General features: G+C 41.1%; 1 protein-coding gene across 6 annotated transcripts in view; it reads right to left on the minus strand.

Moving 5' to 3' along the window:
• CAP2 (cyclase associated actin cytoskeleton regulatory protein 2) overlaps positions 1 to 21662 on the minus strand; it is a 152991-nt gene that overhangs the window by 105896 nt on the left and 25433 nt on the right. For 4 of the 6 annotated variants that reach the window (XM_011282140.4, XM_045057075.1, XM_003985751.6 and 1 more), the window contains 2 exons: positions 20931 to 21052; positions 16446 to 16546 (listed from right to left, as the gene is read on the minus strand). In XM_011282140.4, coding sequence (XP_011280442.1) covers positions 16446 to 16546; positions 20931 to 21051 — 222 coding nt within the window. In that variant the 5' untranslated portion in view covers position 21052. Of the gene's footprint in view, positions 1 to 16445; positions 16547 to 20930; positions 21053 to 21662 lie in introns of those variants that run through there. The other 2 variants (XM_045057077.1, XM_019830199.3) reach the window with 1 other exon arrangement.

Genomic DNA, 21662 nt, shown 5'->3' on the forward strand with positions numbered 1-21662 from the left:
GGACAGTTATCCCATGGAAACAGTGGTAGAACAATGATGATGGGGGCGGGGCTCACTAAGAGACTATGATAAAAACTATTTCCACTTGGATTGTTCTGTTTGTTAAAAATAGCAAAGTTTTCTAGAGAAGCTTTTATCCTCATCACATGAGGGTTTCTTCTTTGTGTTTATTATTGTTATTTTTATCATATTTATCTGGGGGTGCTTATGGAGATTACTGAGGTGGGGAACTAAAGCGACAGTCAGACCACTCCTTTATGTCGTCACAGCCAAAAATAAAACACACAAGGATGGGATGTTTCCTCCCTAGCACTTTAGTTCCCACAGACCTTTGGCTATTCTGCATAAGCTGGGCAACGGCTCTATCCCTTCCCAATGTGCCATTAGGAAAAGACATCAGGCAAGCCAGCTGAGTTGCCATTAATAAGGAGACACGTACATCCGTGTGTGTTAAAACCTGTTCTGAGGGCAGATCTGTGTGTTCAGTAATGTAGTCGAAAGCTAAAAATGAAGAAAGGAGAAATCAGATGGACAATTTGTTGTTGAACTTCGAATTGCCACAGTGACACGGGACAAGGGCCAAGCTTTGCTTAGACTACGAATGGCCCCGTTATTTCAGTCAACATCCCAATGCCTCCCTTGGACTACCTGTGCCATGTCAGTGCCTGGCGTGTGTCACTTGTCCTTATACAAATGGCTGGCACAAATTACAGGGTCGATTCTAACTCACCGAGGAGAAAACAGGACTTGGAACGATGTCCTTATGAAATAAATATGCCATGATATCAAAGGCAGTTATCACTGAGTACTGAAACTATATGAGTAGCTTTTGTTCTCTTCCTCATGTATTTGTTCTGAAATTTTTCTTCATCAAACTTTTAAATTGTATTATTGGGAAAAATATGCAAAAGATATAAATAACTGAGTAAGACAGAAATTTATTATTGAATTTCACAAATAAAATTTTCTTAGAAAATGTTTTTAATGTTTATTTATTTTTGAGGAAGAGAGAGAGAGAGAGCACAAGTTGGGGAGGGGCAGAGAGAGGAAGAAAGAGGACTCAAAGCAGGCTCCTTGGTGTGAGCACAGAGCCCCATGTGGGGTTTGAACTCATGAACTGTGAGATCATGACCTGGGCTGAAATCAAGAGTCGGCCCCTTAACTGACTGAGCCACCCAGGCACCACGCCCCTGAACTGTATTTTCTGAGTACCTACTAAGTGCCTATGTGCCACCAGGTTTCAATGGGGGAAACAAGTCATGAATACAGAGAATGGTTAACAGATATGAGTAATAAGTGATAAGGTGCTAATTATACAGAACAGACAAGAAACATTCAATCCTGAAAGGAACGGATTGCTGATATCACCAACCCACGATTGAAAGGGTAAGCCTGACAACATCTGGTTAGCTTGACAACACACAAGAAGCACTCTCATTAAAAGGGAATGTATTCCTTTGTGAAGAAAAGATTTGCTTCTCTGTAGAACCCAAGAAGCATTACTTCGAAACCACTCATTTCTAACCATCATTTCCCTTAACGTGGCTCCCTGGTCCTTTGAGACAACAGAGTTCCCTAAAGCTTATGACTCAGCCACAGCTGCCCTTTTTCAAATATCCAGTGTGCACGCCATAAAATGGAGTCTAAATTTACAGTCTGACTAGGGGCAGGAAGCAGTAATGTCACACTCCACTTATTTAAAAATATGTTGGCAATGCTCCGTTAAATCATAAAGACAAGTTAATTTAAAGACTCTGGCCCACTCAAATACCAAACGAGTTCAGTCAATTTCAGGCTCTGCCTTCGTCAAAGTATATATCAAAAGGGCAATAATTTTATATTAGGTAATTGTTACAAATTAGTATTTTTACTGCCCTTACAGTTGACTAATTTTTTTCCCCCGATAACTCCACTTTCATTGGCAGAGAAAGGAGGCATGCTTATTGAATACAGCTCAATAGTTTTGCAGTCTGGAAAGCAAAGATGAGCAGGTAGATTAAGAACGTCAATGTTAGACTTCCAGGCGCAGTTTATAAAAAAAGTAATCATTCAGGCGCTGATAATAAAAGAGGTTTATTCTTCATTAATAGGATTGTTGCCTTGGCAACTTCCAACTCACATAAGTATTTACATCAACCACGGTGCATGTTTCTGACACTAGAGAAGAGCTCCGATGTGTCCCTTCTATATCCATGCCTGGAATCTTCTATCATATGGCTCAGCTGTATTAGTGGTCTCAGTCAAAGTGACTCAACGCTCAACCAACCCCACCCTAAACCAAAGAGGAAATTTAAACCTATTTCTTGGTATGTCAAGTTAGTAAAAGACAGCACTGATAGATGGTTTTCTTTCTCAAAAAAAGATTGTTTATATGGGGAAGAATAGCTTTGTTTTTATTTCCCTGCGCACCCAGCAGAGGGCAAAGCATTTTTAGAGTCAACATTACGAATATTAACGAGCATTCAAATCATGTGTTGTTTCCCTAAAATTCTTATTTTCCTAGTTCATAATTATCACCAAATTGCCTAAAGAACTTGAAGACATTATGAGCATATGAATCAGTACTGTGTGTGTGTCGGGGGCTGGGGGTGGGGAGGGAAAGGGCAGGGGGGGCAGTATTAGGCAGTGTTTGCTATTGACCTAGCACTTCCAATTGTAGGCATTTTCTTTGAGAAAATAATTGTACAATAATAAAATGATGTTTGTGCAAGGATATCCACTGAAGTTTTGTTTCTAATTGGGGAAAAAATTGAAAACAAGTCAAATGTTACTACTTTTTTTTTTTAAGATAGTATATTGTAAACACTGATTTTTCTTAATGTTTCTTTATTTTGAGAGGAGGGAGGGGAAGAGGGAGGGAGACAGAGAATCCCAAGCAGGCACTGCGCTGTCAGTGCAGAGCCCAATGTGGGGCTCGAACTCATGAATGGTGACATCATGACCTGAGTTGAAATCAAGAGTCAGATGCTTAACTGACTAAGTCACCCAGGTGCCCCAAATGTTACTACTTTTTAAAATGACTGTAAATAGTCTTGCAGGGACAGGACCAGGTCGACACTGGGGAGAAGCCCAGGCTTGCTCTCTCTCAGGGTCACACCCGAGGACCTTACTTGTATCACCCTAGTCTGGGCCCTGCATTCTTATATATACATTATATTTCACTGAGATACAATTTTGAGTGTTTAAATCAATTACAGTATAACCACACAATGACGTACTATGCAGTCACTAAAAATGATAATGTAGACTCCAACCTACTGACGTGGTAAGAGAATCAGAAGATACAGTCTAAATTAAACAAGCAGTTTACCAAAATAAAATGTGCAGAAGACTTTTATAGCAGCGCTATCGACAAGAGCCAAAGTATGGAAAGAGCCCAAATGTCCACCAACAGGTGAATGGATAAAGATGCAGTATATATTTACAGTGGAGTATTACTCAGGAATCAAAAAGAATGAAATCTTGCCATGTGCAACTACATGGATGGAACTAGAGGGTATTATGCTAAGCGAAATTGGTCCATCAGAGAAAGACAAATATCGTATGACTTCACTCATATGAGGAATTTAAGATACAAAACAGATGAACATAAGGGAAGGGAAGCAAAAATAATATAAAAACAGGGAGGGGGATGAAACATAAGAGACTCTTAAATATAGAGAACAAACAGAGGGTTGCTGTGGGTAGGGGGATGGGCTAAATGGGTAAGTGGCTTAAGAAATCTACTCCTGAAATCATTGTATGCTAACTAACTTGGATGTGAATTAAAAAATAAATTTTTTAAAAATGGGGAAAAAAGCAAAATCTAATATAAAAACAATCGCTGTGGTTTTAAAAAGCCCAACAACAACAACAACAACAAAACTCTTCTAAATAACTCACTGTTGCAGTTTATATTTAAAAAGGCCAAAGATCTGAAAGAAAAACACTGAGTATCTCTCAAGGCATGGGAATAGGGGAAAAAAAACACCATTCTATGTTTAAATCCATTTGCTTTCCTGACAGGTACGAATATTGTTACAAGTCTGTATTCTGAACAAAACTATTCTCCTAAATTAACTTCATTTTCAAATTCAATCCCTGTGTGGTTAAAAAATACTTGGCAGATCGGCCCCTCTCCAAATTCTCTAATTTTTTTTTTAACACTTAAGGAATCTAACGCATTTTATCAACATGTTTAAATCAAATCTTTTGACTTAGTAAGCCAGAACTGCTTCGTGGTTAATGAGCCTTGGGTCTACACAAGGAAAGGGTACTTGGTTGCTGAGACCAGTCTCAAAAACTAGAGACAACAAGGTTCTCCTTATTCTAGAATGCCACTGTGACACTAAGCACTGTCTTCTCACTTGTGTTATTTAAGCCCTATTCTTATGCAACTTCCACGCATGTGTACATGCCTTGTGTCTCCAACTAGGTGGCATGTTTTGAAGACGAGGCCAGTGGGTGCCTCCATAGAAGGGTCTTTGGTACAACAGAAGCTCAGGAACTACTGCTTAATAATGAAAGACCTAAGTTACTGGAAAGCAGTGTGGTGGAGAGACCATGAGCTTTAGACCTTCAGACAGGCTTGAGATAGAATCCAACTTTACCCCTTACTAGATGTACGGCTACAAGCAAGTCTTTCTGAGCTTGGCTTCTTCATCTTGAATGTCTTCTGTCTTAAAGGTTCTCCTACCGACCAAGGAAGGTTTGTCAGTAGCTGTGTAGAGCGCCTGGCACATTGCAGTCTCTCAACAAATGCTCCTTCTCTTTCCCCTTCTTTCCAATTGCCTCTCTCACTGATATGGAAAATGAAAATGAGGCAGGGAAATAAGATCGATCTCCAGTAACCACAAAAGTTAGCTAAGAACCAGATTGTGTTCATTCATCAACCATATCTGGTCAATATCAATCCATCTAGACTGAGCTCTTACTATGAACACTTGACCCATGAAAAAGTCTTTGACTGACACTGGTTCCCCCACTCCCAGGGGATTCCCAGGCACCCTGGACTCTTGACCACAAGGGTGCCCAGCAGCCAAGTGTGTAGGCCAAGTGGCGCCACCTAGTGCCTCCTAGTGCCTGTATTTTCTCTTCACTTGTTTTTTCCTGCTCAGCGAACTCCTTTTTAGGCAATACCTTGATTCCAAGAGTTTTTCTTCCAGAATCAGACATTCCTTTTCCTCCTCTTTTGATGATAACCATAGCACATACATGATATAAAAGGTTCAAAAGACATGACTGTTTAGGAAGTAAATGTTTCCATTAAGTCCACAGCCCCACCCCCAAAATAACCATTGTCAGCAATTCAATGAACATCCTTCCAGACTTTACTGTTGACAAAGCGAATCTTTCTTAAGTGTATATATCACCTCTTCACTCTCTCTTCCCTCAATTTTTGCTCAGTTATCCTCAGAAAAAATTTCTCTTCCTGTCTTTTTTGTGCCACTTGTGAATCTCAAAGCTACCCTTATAGTAACAGTTGCTCAGTATCAAAGGGCTGTAACTCTACACTCATATAAAGAAAAAGAAAAGCCCCATCTTTGGTGGCAAGAGTAGAAAGGAATCAGGCCAAATACCAGCTGAAAGTACACAAACTTGCATAGAAATCCCTATCTCCTTGTCTTTCTCTAATGAAACTCACAGTCCAGGCATCAATCAGCATTCACCATAAATAACTACTTTGCAGTTAACGTTACTGTTTTCCTGCTTCACTTAACTAAAAGCAGAGTGGAAGAGTTTTTTCTCGCATGTTGCGTTACATAAGTGCTGCTCACAAAACATTTGGTTAAAGGTTTTTCTTTTTAATTTCTCATCTGTCACAGACTGATACTTTCGTAAAATAAATAAAAGAGCCTTGCTAGGAAAATGAAATTAAAAAGCCAGACCTACAAAGCACAAGTCCTAGTTTTTTTTTAAATTACCAGATTTAGCAGACATAAAATTACTCTGTTGGGTTGCTAGCAAAGTTTTCAAAGTCGTACAATTTGTGCTTATCTTGTGGCAAACTGTTAGCAAAGAGACTGTAGATCTCAGCAGGCTGCGTACCATACACGCAGCGAGGTTCTTCCATACCTTTTCATTGGAACTGAACCCCTCCTTGCTTACATGAGGTCTAGGGGAAAATGTCTTCCAAATTTCTAAGAACTAATTTATAAGTGAACTTTGGGGGCGCCTGGATGGCTCAGTCGGTGAAGCGTCCGACTTGAGCTCAGGTCACAATCTCGCGGTTTGTGGGTTCAAGCCCTGCGCCGGGCTCTGTGCTGACAGCTCAGAGTCTGGAACCTGCTTCAGATTCTGTGTCTCCCTCTTTCTCTTTCTCTCTCTGCCCCTCCCCCGTTGGGCTCATTTTCTCCCTCAAAAATAAATAAACATTAAAAAAATTTTTTAAAAAATATAAATGAACTTTGGGGTGAGAGTCTCCATTAAAACATTGGGATGGTTAGTATTTCGACATATTGAGCCAATCTACTCAATTTTTTAGTTTTCATCCAGATGTTTAAAATTACAACAATACAGCTGAAGATTCTTGGAACCCAAGAAGGTTGATTATTGGAAATACACAGTGAAGTTCCAAACAAGAATTGAATTTCCCAACTGGCCCCTTCAGACTCCAACATTATCTCTCACCTGATCTCTATCATTTTGAACGTTAACGATCAAAGGAGAAAGTAACACGTCAAACCACAATGCAAACAGAAAACAAAATTCAATTCCTTTTTTAAATGTGGGCTTCAGTTTAAAATACAGTAAAGCTCACAAAAATACCTTGTCTCAGATAGAGATCATGGGATTTCTAGTGGCAGTGACTATCAGTCAATATATTGGTGGATTTTCACATCCTTATAAATTCTCATTTAGATCTTACATCTGTCAGAATGGCTAAAATCAGAAAGACAAGAAATAACAAGTGTTGGCGAGGATGTGGGGAAAAGGGACCCTGTGTACTGTTGGTGGGAACGTAAATTGGTGCAGTCACTGTGGAGAACAGTATAGAGGTTCCTCAAAAAATTAAAAATAAAAATACTATGTGACCCAATAATCCTGCTACTGGGTATTTACCCAAAGAAAACAAAAACACTAACTCAAAAAATACATGCACCCCTATATTTACTGCAGCATTTACAACAACCAAGATATGGAAGCAACCTGTGTCCATCAATAGGTGAATGGATAAAGAGGACACACACACACAGATATTACACAGCCATAAAAAAGGATGAGATCTTGCCATTTGTGACACGGATGGACCTAGAAGATACTATGTCAAGTGAAATAAATCATGTTGAGAAAGACAAATACCATATGATTTCACACATGTAGAATAAAAAAAAACAAAACAAAGAAACAAACAAAGCAGAACCAGAACTATAAATACAGAGAGCACACTGATGGTAGCCGGGTTGGGGGGGGGGGGGAGCGGATCAGGCAGAATGGGTGAAGGGAGTGGGAGATCCAGGATTCCAGTCATGGAATGAGTAAGTCACAGGAATAAAAAGCACAACACAGGGAATATAGTCAATGATATTATACTGTATCGGGACAGATGGTAGTTACACTTGTGATGAGCACAGCATAATGAGTAGAGACGATGAATCACTACATTGTATACCTGAAACTAATGTAATGTTGTGTGTCAACTATCCTCAGACAAATTTTAAAAAATTCTCATTTAGCTTTTTTAAATGAGAATGAAGGGAATGAGGGAGGTACTAGATAAACTGTCAGGTCTATGAGAAATTCAGAGTGAGTGTGTGTGTGTGTGTGTGAGAGAGAGAGAGAGAGAGAGAGAGAGAGAGAGAGAGAGAGAGAAACGAAAATCTACAGAGTCTATGTTTCTCCATATTTTACTTGCTAATTCATGACTTAATACTTGGCTTTGGTATTTTTTTAACTGGTAGTCTAGGATACTGTTTAATTTAAACTTTGGCTATGGCACATTCATCTATCCATTGATTCACTAATTCGTTAATGATTTGATTCATTCACTCAAACATTCATTTTCATTCATTCGTTCACGAAACACTGATTAACCACTCACTATGGGCACAGTGCTAGATGCTCCCAGGGTCAGAGGAAATAGCATACTTCTGGAACCTTGTAATAGACCCCAGCACTCAACAGGTGAGCCCCAAATTCTCAAAAAACCATACTACCTTATCCATATATTAGTCAGTTTTAACAACACTGATTAATTGGAAGTCAAGTATCAATGTTCCAAGTGCCTTAGAAAAGTGTTTTCCCAGGGTGCTTGGCTGGGTCAGTCAATGGAGCATCCGACTCTTCATCTCAGGGTTGTGAGTTCGAGCCCCACGTTGGTGTAGAGATTACTTAAAAATGAAATCTTTTAGAGGCGCCTGGGTGGCTCAGTCAGTTAAGTGTCCGACTTTGGCTCAGGTCATGATCTCACGGTCTGTGAGTTCAAGCCCGTGTCGGACTCTGTGCTGACAGCTCAGAACCTGGAGCCTGCTTTGGATTCTGTGTCTCCCTCCGTCTGCCCCTCACCCACTCACTCTCTAAATAAATAAATAAATAAATAAATAAATAAATAAATAAATAAATTTTTTTTTTAAAAAGTGTTTTCTGAAAAGGAGAGGATTTCTATTGCAAACACATATGAGTGATATCATTATTTTTTTTAAAAGAATAATGGAGATATAATGCTGTATTAGCTTCAGGTGTACAACATAGTGATTTAATATTGATATACAGGATGGAATGGTCACTGAAATACATAGGTTACCATATGTCACCATATAAAGCTGTGACAATGTTACTGACTATATTCCCTATGCCATACATTACAATCCCAAGTTATTTACTTTATAATTGGAAGCTTGTGCCTCTTACTCCTCTTCCCATTTGGCCCATCCCCCCCATTCCCCTCCCCTCTGGCAACCACCAGTTTTGTTCTCTGCATTTATAACTCTGCTCCTATTCTGTCGGGTTTGTTTGGCTTTTAGATTTCACGTGTAAGTGAAATTATATGGTATTTGTCTTTCTGTTTTTAGGTTTTTTTCTGCTTTTTTAATGTTTATTTATTTTTTACAGAGAGAGAGAGACCGAGCATGAGCAGGGGAGGGGCAGAGAGAGAGGGAGACACAGAATCCGAAGCAGGCTCCAGGCTCTGGGCTGTCAGCACAGAGCCCAGCAAGGGGCTCGAGCTTGTCAACTGTGAGATCATAACCTGAGCCAGTCTGACGCTTACCCACTGAGCCACCCTGGAATTTTTGTTTTTTGTTTCATTTTTGTTTAAGATGTGTGGTCCCCAAAGCTCAGAACCCTTTAGAATTTCTCCTTTTTAAAAAAAAAAAATTTTAATGTTTATTTCTGAGACAGAGAGAGACAGAGCGTGAGTGGGGGAGGGGCAGAGAGAGAGAGGAAGACACAGAATCAGAAGCAGGCTCCAGGCTCTGAGCCATCAGCACAGAGCCCGACGCAGGCCGAACTCAGAGACCACAAGATCATGACCTGAGCCGAAGTCGAATGTTCAACCGACTGAGCCATCCAGGTGCCCCTTATATTTGATATTTTAAAAAGACTTGGCTTGTAATGTGTTATAAAATGTACAAACTCTCATATTTTAAAACTTACATTGGTAAACCACAACCTAAATACTAAGTATGCTAATAGATACATTGAATGAGTAACAATCTAAATACTAACACTAAAAGCAAGAAAGCATATTTTATACTTGCCTTAGGCATACAGACAAATCTGCAAACATATTTCTTACAGAGTGACTCTTGAACCTGACATCCCATATATCTGACGGAGACCTCTGTCTTACACGTAGCTAATACAGCATGACAAAGAGTTCTTAGGTGAATAGTGGATATGCACGCGAGTGTGCGCGTGCGTGTGTTTTGTGGGGATGGTGCATGGATAGAAATAACAAGATAATCTAAATGAAATCAGGTCATTTCTTTTAGACAAAGTATTAATTTTCAGAGGCTGAAGCAGCCTCCAGGCAGACAATTAAGTTATCCTGAAGTCTAGATAGAAAACAACAACAAATGTTCCAATTATCGGTGTCGTTTTAGAAAAGAAGGAAGGATGGGGGAAAGAAAAGGGTGAGGACAAGGACGTGTACTTTCCGGTCTTGGGTAGCATGACTGAATTCTGACATGGATGGTAAGCAACCCTCGGAAAGAGTTACGGCCCAGGAGAAAGATGTACGGGGAGAAGTTGCTGGTTACCCTTGGGAACTCCTGACGTGGCCTGAACTGTAGATTCTTGCTATGAGTTTGCACAGAGCAAGGCCGCTCATGTGAGACTCAGTAATCTACTCTGTTCCTAGGTACAGGCCAACAGGTGCCAGCTGGTGGGGGACACTGCTTACCCCAAGCACAGCAGGCCTGGGCCCGGTCGGAATGCATCCGTGCTTTTCCTTGTTGCTCGTGCTAGTGAACACAGAACAGACACAGATAACCACCGCTAGCACTCCATAGTTTTCCTTCAAGGAAAAAAAAAAAAAGCACTCAGGCATGAGTTTGGTAAAAGCAAATTTACTATCCAGGAAGGGGGGAAAAAAAAGGCAGAAAAAGCCTTAACCTGCAAGATCACGGCACCTGATTCATTACTTCAGCAAAATGTTCTGGTGCCATTTTATGTTTGGTAGACGGGGAGATCCTGGTGGTTAGTGACGCCTGGTGGCCCTTCAAGACATGTTTGGATTCTAAGTCCACCTGGTCTCCAAAGCTCTAAATGTGGTATCAGACTAGAATGTTCAAGAGAAGAGTTGGGGATTATATGTCCTAAACACAAACGCCCTTAAGTTAAAAAGCAGTCTCAGGGATGTCCCACTAAGGCTAGTGACGTAGCAGGAGTGGGCCGTGCGTCAGAGCGGATGCTGGGTAGCAAAGTACGTGTCCAATGCCGAGAATAAAAATTCTCCACATTCTTGGGAAGAAATGATGACAGAAACTGATATCTGTGACCTTCTGGAATTCTGCAACTTTGGCACCAACAGCACAGTGAGTGATAACCAGGCTGGGACAAGGCGGGTGTGATGGGGCAGAAACCAAGACCCATGAGGGAGACGGTGCATCTGTCCTGAAGGCCACCAACTTCCCTGTCGCCTCACTCAGCACTGCTCTGAGGACATACCTCACACACGAGCAGAGGTGATGTTCCACACTCTCCTTTCTCCTCGTCTGAGTCAGTGGTCCTAATGAACTTTCCTCATACTGTGGAAACCGGGTGCGGGGGGTCGGGAACCACTATGGACTGCAGAGGGTGGGAGGAAGGAGGCAGGTAAGTGCCACTTGCTTCTCACTAGGGACCCAGTTCCCCACAAAGGTGACGGGGGACACAGCTGCCCACAGGGTCAAAGGCAGGCATCTCCCCACCCAATGGTGACTGGGAACTGTAGAGACCAGACTCTGGCTCTGAACCAAGCCATGGTTCATCATGCAACCTATCACCGATGTCACCTAACCTCTCTAGTGTGTGTTTTCCTCTCTCAGAAGAAAGAAAGAAGGAAGGAAGGGATGTAGGGAGAGAGGGAGTAAGGGAGGGAAGGAGGGAGGGAGGGAGGAGGGAAGGGAAGGAAAGGAAAGGAGGGAGGGAGAGATGAGGGAAGGAAGGAGTGGAGGGAGAGAGGGGGAAGGAAGGAAGGAAAGAAGGAAGGAAGGAAAAAAGAGACAGAGGGAGAAAGAAAAGGAAAAGGGGGTATATATTAGAACGGATGATATGAAGGTATCTCCTTCTCTAAAAATTCCGACCATCATAACTGGCTAAGACAGTAAGAAAGAAAAATCCCAACTCAAAGTCTGTATGAAATGTAGGGGCAGAATCCTTTTTTTTTTTTTTAAATTTATTTATTTACTTTGAGAGAGAGAGAGCAAGCTGGGGAGGGGCAGAGAGAGAATCCCAAGCAGCCTCCATACTGCCAGAGCAGAGCCTGGGCTTGAACTCACGAACCGTGAGACCATGACCTGAATGGAAATCCAGAGTCGGACGCTTAACCGACTGAGCCACCCAAGGTGCCCCGGCATAGAATTCTTTATACAAATCATTTTCCGGTTCTCTGCCACGTGGAGAATCTGAAAGACCTACAGATCCTTTGGGCTTGACGTTGCTAAAGTACTCTATATCTTGTTACAGTAAAAATAAATGTTTAAAATAAAGCAATGAGCAGGAAACTAGAAGTCAATGAGAGAAATAACTTGGCGGAAGACGAGCGGGAGAGGATGAGAGGGATCTATGTAGAATGGGCTGCTTGGCTGAGTCAACCCCAAATTGGTGCTTTGGAGGATTTTTTTATGGCAAGGGCAGGAGAGTTCCTATATAGACCCCCATTATAAAGCATCAAAAATGCAAATGGTCACTTTTTAAATGAGTATGATTTACCCATGAATATTTTCTAAAGTCAAAGGAAGATATGGATGCAATGAGTAGACTTAATATGCACACGTATTTGTGTGATTCATTCCAGAGACAGAGTTATTAATTATTCCAGAGAAAAGCTCCATGTAAAGGAATAAGGGACAACCTTTAAGACCAAAAAGGACAGACTCACGGGGGCCTCAAGGTCTCTTGAAATGAAGGAGTCTGATTTTCTTCTCTATCACAGTAAAGCAGGATGATATTTTGTCTTTAGTGTTGGCTGTGTCCTTTTTCTGTTGTGTTTCCTTCTGCTTGTATGGGATGTCCAGATGACTGAGGCACTTTCCCTGGCATGACTCAAGATACGTTTATAAGGGTGACAACACCCTATCGCAAGCCCTGTGTGGAAACCCATCAGCCCCTCCCTCATGCTTTAATGCTGACACAGGGGGGAGTCGCTCCATCGGGCTGTGAGAAAGGGAAGGCCCTTGGGAGGGAGGTCGTCCAGCCTCATCACTGGGGAGGGTAAGGGACCAGCTCAAGGTTACGCTGTAAAAAGTTGAGCCAGCTCTAAAATGCAAATACAACCTGCTAGTCCTAGTCAGCCGCTCTTTGAACATGGCATGAGGACAAACAAAACATTCTGGAGAAGATTTAAATAAATAACAAAGACTAGAAACATCTAGAGTGATTGTGACCCATCAGGCGTGCCCCCATCATAACTGTCTAAAAATGTTCGTCCTTTACAAGGCAGGGAAGTCAAGGTCATAACACGGTGCACTGTGACTTAATCACACTATGCTTAAGTGTGCTGTACTTCTTAACTGAATTGTATTCCCCTTGGATTCAAAGTATGGTTCTCTCATTTTTACGAAACAATGAATAAAAGAGTGTTTCTTTCTTATCCATTTTAATCAAGAACAGAAAATAAATGGTTCCAGACTTCCAGAGACATTTTTAAAATGTAAATTCTATAAATCTCCAAAAAGGGTTTGAGTTGAGAGGAGCTATGTGATTCATAGTCGTTTTGCGATTGTCAAATCATTTAGAAATAGCCTGAGATTGGGTCCATTGACTGTGAATAACAGCAGGCCAGCTTTGTGAAAAACAATCACGTAAGTCCAGTTAAGGATAAATGATGCCTGGCCAAGAGCTCGGTATTACATACCCCCAGTTTCTGGGGGATCCTTTCCTTTGACATCGAAGACTATATTTAACCTAAATAGCTATTATAAAATTATGCACTGTGGATTCTTTCTTAAAAGGGGTGCAAGCTTCGCCAGTGTTCCTGGGTTGAAGACTAGTTTAAATAAGCCCTTGGGTTTATGTTGCACACAAGAAGGCTTTACAAGATCTAATCTTTTCTAAACCTGTTATGTTCTTTGGTTCAACAGGGCTTCCTAATTGTAGCTATTAGTTCCTCTTTTTTGTGGTCTGGTCTGTCAATGGACTATTGAGTGATCAGTAAATTAAAGCCCAGCCAGCAGCCAACACATCGAAGCAGACGCTAAATCATAGCTTGGCTGCCCTTATTCATTATTAGTATCTGTGAAACAGCTTTTAAATACACGGATAGGATTTAACATGATGCACATTTGTGTCATTCTCAGATTTCCATACTGCACAATCAGGTATGTGAGGGTTTTTTTTTTCTTCTTCTAGGCAACAGGTGTGTTCTTGGAACAATGTTCAACCCCCACTTCTGGCTTATGTGAGAGGCAGCAGCTGCAAGCTTAATGTCAATGACACATGGTTCTATAAGAGAGAAAATAAACCGCCTTCTCAGTGTATTAAAGTCATGGGCAGATGGACAATAGCTGTCTGTACTTCCTTTGTGTTGTAGAAGCAGAGTCTAAACTTTGAGATGACAAGGTTTTCTCTGCCTCTTTTTCTCTTCTCCTCCTCCCCTCTCTTTTCTTCCTTCTTTCTCTCCTTTCATTTTTCAAAAAACTTGTTAGTGAAAAACATGCCTTTCTTTAAGCATTCTGCACCCATTATTGAGAACTGTCCTCCAGTTGAGTCATATTGTTTTCAGACTGACGAGTGGAGAGGAGAAAAAACGTGATATAAATCAGGCTACACTTTATTTAGAACTTGCTTTGTTCTGAAAAGAATTGAAAGGAACTGTTTACTATGGAATTTGAAGAGACTTACTTGGTATGCAAACACGGCGTGTTTTCTTTAAGGGCAAATTCAGTGCTCTAGTACAACACTTCTATATTTAATTTTGTGAGATATTGCTAATGACAGTTACAATGTACTCTGCACCTCACAAGTACAATGTCAATGTTAACTGATAGGAACCATAATGATCCAGTAATTCTCGTAATAGAGTTTAAGACAGTAAATGTTTGTCAGTTTCTTCAGAATCTCTTAGTGTAGTGGCAGGAATATTCCATTTTGCGTGTTAGTTTTCAGGTGCTGTCGTGCCTCAAACAGAAGCGGTCCAACCACTGTCTTACTGCTTACAAGGTTTCTCGAGAACAAGCACATTAAGCTCAAGAACAGACCCGAGTAACCACTGAGCTCCGGGATCCACTGGAAGTGAACACGTCTCATTACATGGACTTTTCTAGAACCCATGTACAGCAGAGTTTCCCCTCTTCTGTCAAGAGGCGTTTCAATAGGGATTTTAATAAAAATGGAGGTCATGAGACGAATCTTCCTTTTTCTTAGATGTGACGAACAAACGCATTGCAAACGGGAGGAGACAGGCACCTATTTAATTACAATCCTGGAGTCTCTGGTATCACCTGAGCCACCAGATCACCTGGAAGACTGGGGTTGGGTGCTACATATAATGTCTAATTGGGGGACAAGTAAGGGAGAATCCCTTTTTATGTTTGCTTCTTTTTTTTTTTAACCGCAAACCTCAGCTTTATTCAAGAATCAGGTTTTCCGTGAATCTACACTGAAAATGGTTTTGCCATTGCTGAGAAATCCATGAGCAGATGGATTTGGAATTTAATCCTCTGTGAGAAACAAAGGCAAATGAAAAAAGAAGAACCTGGAGATAAATTTCTCCTAGGTTTTTTAATTGGTTTGGCTATGACATTAGATTTTCACTAAATGCATGCAAATAATGACTAGTGTCAAGGAGGATGCTAAACATTTTTTAAAATTTTTCTATTTTTGAGAGAGAGAGAGAGAGCAGGAAAGGCAGACGAAAAGAGAGAATCTCAAGCAGACTCCACACTCCGCGCAGAGCCCAACACGGGTCTCGATCCCATGACCCTGGGATCATGACCTGAGCCGAAACCAACAGTCAGACGCTCAACGAACTGAGCCACCCAGGTGACCCTAAACATTTTTAAATGTATCCGAAGTGTCTAAAACTGGAAGTCTGGCCCAGATATCATTAAAGGTCTTTATCAATCCAAGGATTATCAAATTCTATGATTTTGCTTCTTCCTCAGGCTGCACTTTTCCACTGTGGTAAAATACACATGGTACCCTCTTCACCATCTTTAAGTGTACATCTCAGTACTGTTAAGTATATTCACATCGTCCTGCAACAGATCTCCAGAACTTTCTCTGGAGTTTAGCCTTCATTGCAAGACTAAAACGCTATACCCATTAAACAAGTTCCCACTTCTCTCTCCCGCCAGCCCCGAGCAGCCGGCATTCTATTTTCTGTATCTGTGAGCCTGGTTGGCTACTCTAGGTACCTCCCTCAGCTCAACGGATTCAGAGACACCTCATGTATAGCGGAATCATACAGTCCTTTTCATTTTGTAACTGAGTTACTTCCCTTAACCAAATATCCTCAAGGTGCGACCATGTTGTAGCGCATGTCAGAATTTCCTTCCTTTTTAAGGCTGAATAATACTCCCTTGGACGCATAGACCACATTGTGTTTGCCCTTTCATCTGTCCACGCACACACGGTGGCTTCCACCTTTTGGCTATCGGTGCGTCATGCTGCTGGGAACGTGGGTACACAAATAGCTCTTTGGGATCCTGCTTTCGGGATTCGACACTGGCTACGTCACTCTGCATTGCCAGCAGCAGTGAACAAGGACCCCAGTCTCCCCATATCCTCACCCACCCTTGTCATTTCTGGGGTGTTTGTTTGTTTGTTTGTTTTTTAAATAGTAGTCATCTCCTCCACAGAGACAAAGAGAGAAAAGTACTCACGTGAGTCTCCACATCGCCAGCAAGGATCCTACTCTTCTGTAAAAACTCCGCCACCATGCTGTTCATCAGCTTATCAAAGGCTTCCACGGAGGGTGCCACACCTTTGGAAGAATCACATTTTGTCAGTCTCTGAGAGGTTTTTTTGTTTTTTTTTTTTTTTAATGTTTTTATTTATTTTTGAGAGAGAGAGAGAGAGATGGAGTGCAAGCAGGGGAGAGGCAGACAGAGAGGGAGACAGAATCTGAAGCAGGCTGCAGGCTCTGAGCTGTCAGCACAGAACCCGACGCGGGACTTGAACCCATGAACTGTTGAGGTCATGATCTGTGCTGAAGTAGGAAGCTCAAATGACTGAGCCACCCAGGTGCCCCAGTCCCCAGGAGTCTAATGAAAAGCTGATACTGCTTTGCCAGAGGCCCTATGGAAGCTTAATATCGCCCATGCCATTCTCATTCGGTCAGTATTCCTGAAACATTTTTCAATGGCTCAAGAAAACACAATGCTTTCCTATTTGAGCAAGCACTTTCACCTACATACGAATTTGTTTCTTCCCCAAACTCACGAGGCTAAGTAGCACCATCATAGTTTTCCTGGTTGAGGAAATGGAGATGTAATCGGAGCACATGACTTGACCAAAACTATAGTCAAATAAGAGGCAGATCCAAGAACTGACATAAGCCAAGTGTACTTTCTACTACACTGATCTGCCCAGGTGCTGTGAGACCTTGCACACAGTTACCAAGATTACCCAGGACAATTAAAAGGCAATAACAAACTCTGGTAAGTAGGAAAACAATGCCAATGTCACACATTCTGTTCCATCCTGTCCTCACTTCCTGGGGGAGGGAGGCAGAGTTGGGAGGCATGAAAAGGTCTGCTGAGCTAACTCACGTTAAGTTTGATCTGACAAATTACCATAAAAACCCAAGCGACAACGGCCCAACCTGGAGTGCTCTGTATCTCTTTCCCTGCTTTTTAACAGAAAAATTGTGTCTTAGTCAAAGATTTCATGTCCCTAGTATTGAAAAACTCAACCCTATAGGCAATTAAAATCCAAACCAAAACCTAGGATTCCCTTTCTCAAACTGTACATTAGTAGCCATGCTCATAAAGCTGTAGGATAAAACTTCCTTCCTTTCCCAGATGCCCATTTCCACAGGCCCAGAAGGTGATGAAAACAGCTGCTTACAGTGCTGTGCACCTACAGTCTAACCTCTAAGCAGGCTATTGAAGCTGAACCTTAAAGTTCAAAATACAGTACACACCAACTTCTGGAATATAAAAGGGGGGCAAGCCCACAGATTCCTTAGGGGTCCATTTGGAAGCAGATAAACCCGTTTGTTGCTGTGGGAGACACCTGAGAGGTGTCTGCGATGTATTTAAAGTTGGAGAGTTTGAGACATGAGACAAAGGACTCTACATAGCAGAAGGAACAGTTATAAAAGGGAATTATTTTCCTATTTCCTTTCATCACTTAGCTCTGTTCACACCTCCTCTGGGCAGCCCTTAATGACCTGTCTTTCTTCCCAGCCTGCATCTTGTGAGCATCCTTAATCAAAGCAGTTGTGGTCCTGAATAGCAAAGCATGGAGACCAAAGATTCTGGAGGATTCTGCATATAATCCATCTTAGATTTCCTCGTATATAACAAAGTACTCATTACTTGGTGTGCGTGCAAAAATACTTCTTCAACTGTTGAACCAAACTTACCTGATTGTCAGGGGGGAAAAAACCACCATAAAACACAACATAGCACCTGTATCATAAGAAGGCAGTTCGCTGACTTCTGCATATTACAGATGTAGTGGACAGGGTTCCATCTAAAAATTTCTTTTTATTTCTTTTTAAATTTTTTAGTGTTTATTTATCTTAGAGAGAGAGAGAGAGAGAGAGAGAGAGAGAGCAGAGGAGGGGCAGAGAGTCCAAAGCAGGCTCCAGGCTCCAAGCTGTCAGCACAGAGCCTGATGTGGGACTTGAACTCACAAACTGTAAGATCGTGACCTGAGCTGAAGTCGGATCCTTAACCAACTGAGCAGTCCAGGCACTCCTAAAAGTTTCTTTCTAAATAAAAAAATTTTTTTAACTTCAGTTATAACATCACCATAATAACGATGTTTTATATTCCAGGTGAGAGGGTGTCCTTAAGGATTTGTTAAAAATAGAATTTAGAATGGGGCGCCTGGGTGGCGCAGTTGGTTAAGCGTCCGACTTCAGCCAGGTCACGATCTCGCGGTCAGTGAGTTTGAGCCCCGCGTCAGGCTCTGGGCTGATGGCTTGGTGCCTGGAGCCTGTTTCCGATTCTGTGTCTCCCTCTCTCTCTGCCCCTCCCCCGTTCATGCTCTGTCTCTCTCTGTCCCAAAAATAAATAAACGTTGAAAAAAAAAATTAAAAAAAAAATAGAATTTAGAAAACCATCAAAGCTTACTAAATTAAGAAGAAATGAAAGCGATGCTGTTTAGGGTTGTAAAATGTTTTAAGGATGGTTATCATTCAGATATTTTATTAATTATCCTGCTTACCAATGACCCTACTGCATTCCTAGTAGGATAATAAACCGCTAGGTAAGTTGTTTTAAAAGACCTCATTCTAATAATTGGTTTGGAACAATTTTCTGTATTAGAAAATATCTGTTTAAATACTTAAGTAATTTAATTATACACCTTCCAATTTTGTTTAGTCTATTAAGTTTCCCTGAAAATTACTGTTGTAACAAAGAAAATACAAAGTGCAGTCTAGTAACTCTTTAAGTCAAGTGAGGTTCAAATTATTGAGTTTTTCCCCCCTTTATTCAACAACGCTACACAGTGTTCTGAGAGTTGGATTTTACTTATATTTTATGCATCTACAGGCTTTCTATTTGTGGGCAGCAATCGTACAGAAATGTCCTTTGATCTCCTGATGTCAAAGACAGAGGAAACCCAAGTTATTGAAGCGAACATGAAAATATTTCCTTACAAATGAGGTTTACTGAATCTCCTACACCAATTATACAGTTAACAAAAAGAGGCTCAGAATGAAATCATAGATGTGTTTCAGTTGATGTGGAAGAAATTTACAGGCCCCTGGCAGCCTCCCTTTAAAGAACATCCCCTTTCAATTCATTCAAAACATTTTAGTTTTCATTATGTTCAGGGGGGAAAAACCAGTCTGTGCATTTGTGTTCATGCAGTAATTTTTGTCCTAAGGCATCCGATACAAGGCACAGCCCCCAAATACTCCTGAAATTCTAGAAGCACCAATGTGGATCTTGCCTAGTGAAAGCTTTTTTTTTTTTTCTTTTGAAGCCCCCATTCCCCTAGGCTTTTCTCGGTCCCCAAAGCCTGATAGGATTCAAAATGGGTCAGATAAGGAGGAAGTGTACTTGAGACAAGAATAGAGTTGCCAGATGAGATACAGATCCCCGAGTTACATTGGAATTTCAAATAAATAATGAATAAATTTTTAGAGTTAAGTGTGTACCATGCAGTATATCCCAGGCAGTATGTGGAACATACTTATACCCCCCCAAAAAAGTAGTTCATCTGAAATTCAAATTTAACTGGGTGTCCTGTATTTTTATTTCCTAAATCTACGACCTCAGACAAGAAGGAACTGGAAAAATTACTGTCGATACTTAGAGAGTTTGCCATATATGGTATTCTTCTAGCTAACTTTTATGTTATGTTGTTAACTTTTTATGTTTGATCATATATTTAAAATCTTTTTTTTTTTAAGTGGCATTAGCATATGACTTTAAAGGCATATTTGGTTAGGAACAGGCACAGGTGACACAATGCGATGTGATCATGTTACTTGGAACCAACGTTTGGCTTCCCGTCAGACTCACTTCCTTCAAAACTGCAGTTCTTAAATTTAATGACTTGTTCTCTTTAAAATTCAAATCTACAGAATGATAATTCCTTCCAATTGACACTGTAATCGAGAACATTAATTTCTCTTTGATAAAATTACTCAGATAATATATGTACAGCCACTGCGGAATGTGGAACAACAGTATAAACACTAGAGCAAACGAATAACGACATTTGGCACATAGATTATACTCTTAATAGGCACAGATACTGGTAATTTTTGCAGATTGTGGGTTGAAACTTTATTTCCTTTCCCTTCTTCAGGGATGGCTTGCATCTGGTGAATATCATGATCACATACAAAGGAAGGAGTATGGGGGCGCCTGGGTGGCTCAGTTGGTTAGAGTCTAATGCTTGATTTGGGCTCAGGTCATGATCTCACAGTTCGTGGGTTTGAGCCCCGCCTCAGGTTGTGCGCTGAAAGTGAGGAAGCTGCTTGGGATTCTATCTCCCCCTCCCCGCTGCATCTCAAAAAAAGTAAACAAAACAAATAAAGGAAGGAAGGAAGGAAGGAAGGAAGGAAGGAAGGAAGGAAGGAAGGAAGGAGTACGACAGCTGAAGAAAGGGTGATAAAAATATTTCCTGAGAACGAAGTGATGGGGAGAACATTAAGTAATGACAACAGTTAGTGTCCCTACCTCTACTGACACCATTAAGTCCCTCACAGTCCCCAGGAGGCCGGTGTGACTCTGCAGACAGCGACTCCAGTCGGCCGACCACCCGTTCCAGCCTCTCCATCAGTCCTTGCATCTCTGCCATTCTAGAAAAACACAGGCACAAATGGAGTCCGTGTGAATGTCAGGGAGGATTAGCAAGCTGACACCATTAAATTTAACAGCAGCAACAGGGAAAATAAAAATTACTCGGAATGGCTTTCATTACCTACAGAGTATTTCTATACATCAGGAAAATATGTGAAACTCCAAAAAACGTAAACCTTGGAACAAAAAAAACCCCCAAAAAACCCAAATTATATTGATCTTGGTTTCTATTCGATTCAATGACTTTATAAGCCCCATATGCAATACCCAAAAAAATCACTCCCTACACCATTAACAAGTATCTCCTCGGATGCTTCCTTGTGCTATGATACAATCTATGTCTAGCATAAACTAAAAGCCTGTGAACATATATCTCACAATTAATATTGCCAACTTTTATCCTACTAAATGGTAGGAACATATTTTAACTATTTCCAATGATTTCTTTCTGTGAAAGTATAACTCTCCAGGGGACACTAAACCCACTGGTAATTCTTGTTTACCTACTCAATTACTTTAAGCCAAACAGCTGAGCTCAGAATTGAGTTTATGAAACCGTATCATTTAGCAGGTGACTGGGTTTTCATCTCTAAGGGCTGTCTTCTACTT

Source organism: Felis catus, chromosome B2 (genome assembly GCF_018350175.1).
Source record: "Felis catus isolate Fca126 chromosome B2, F.catus_Fca126_mat1.0, whole genome shotgun sequence".
NCBI lineage: Eukaryota > Metazoa > Chordata > Mammalia > Carnivora > Felidae > Felis > Felis catus.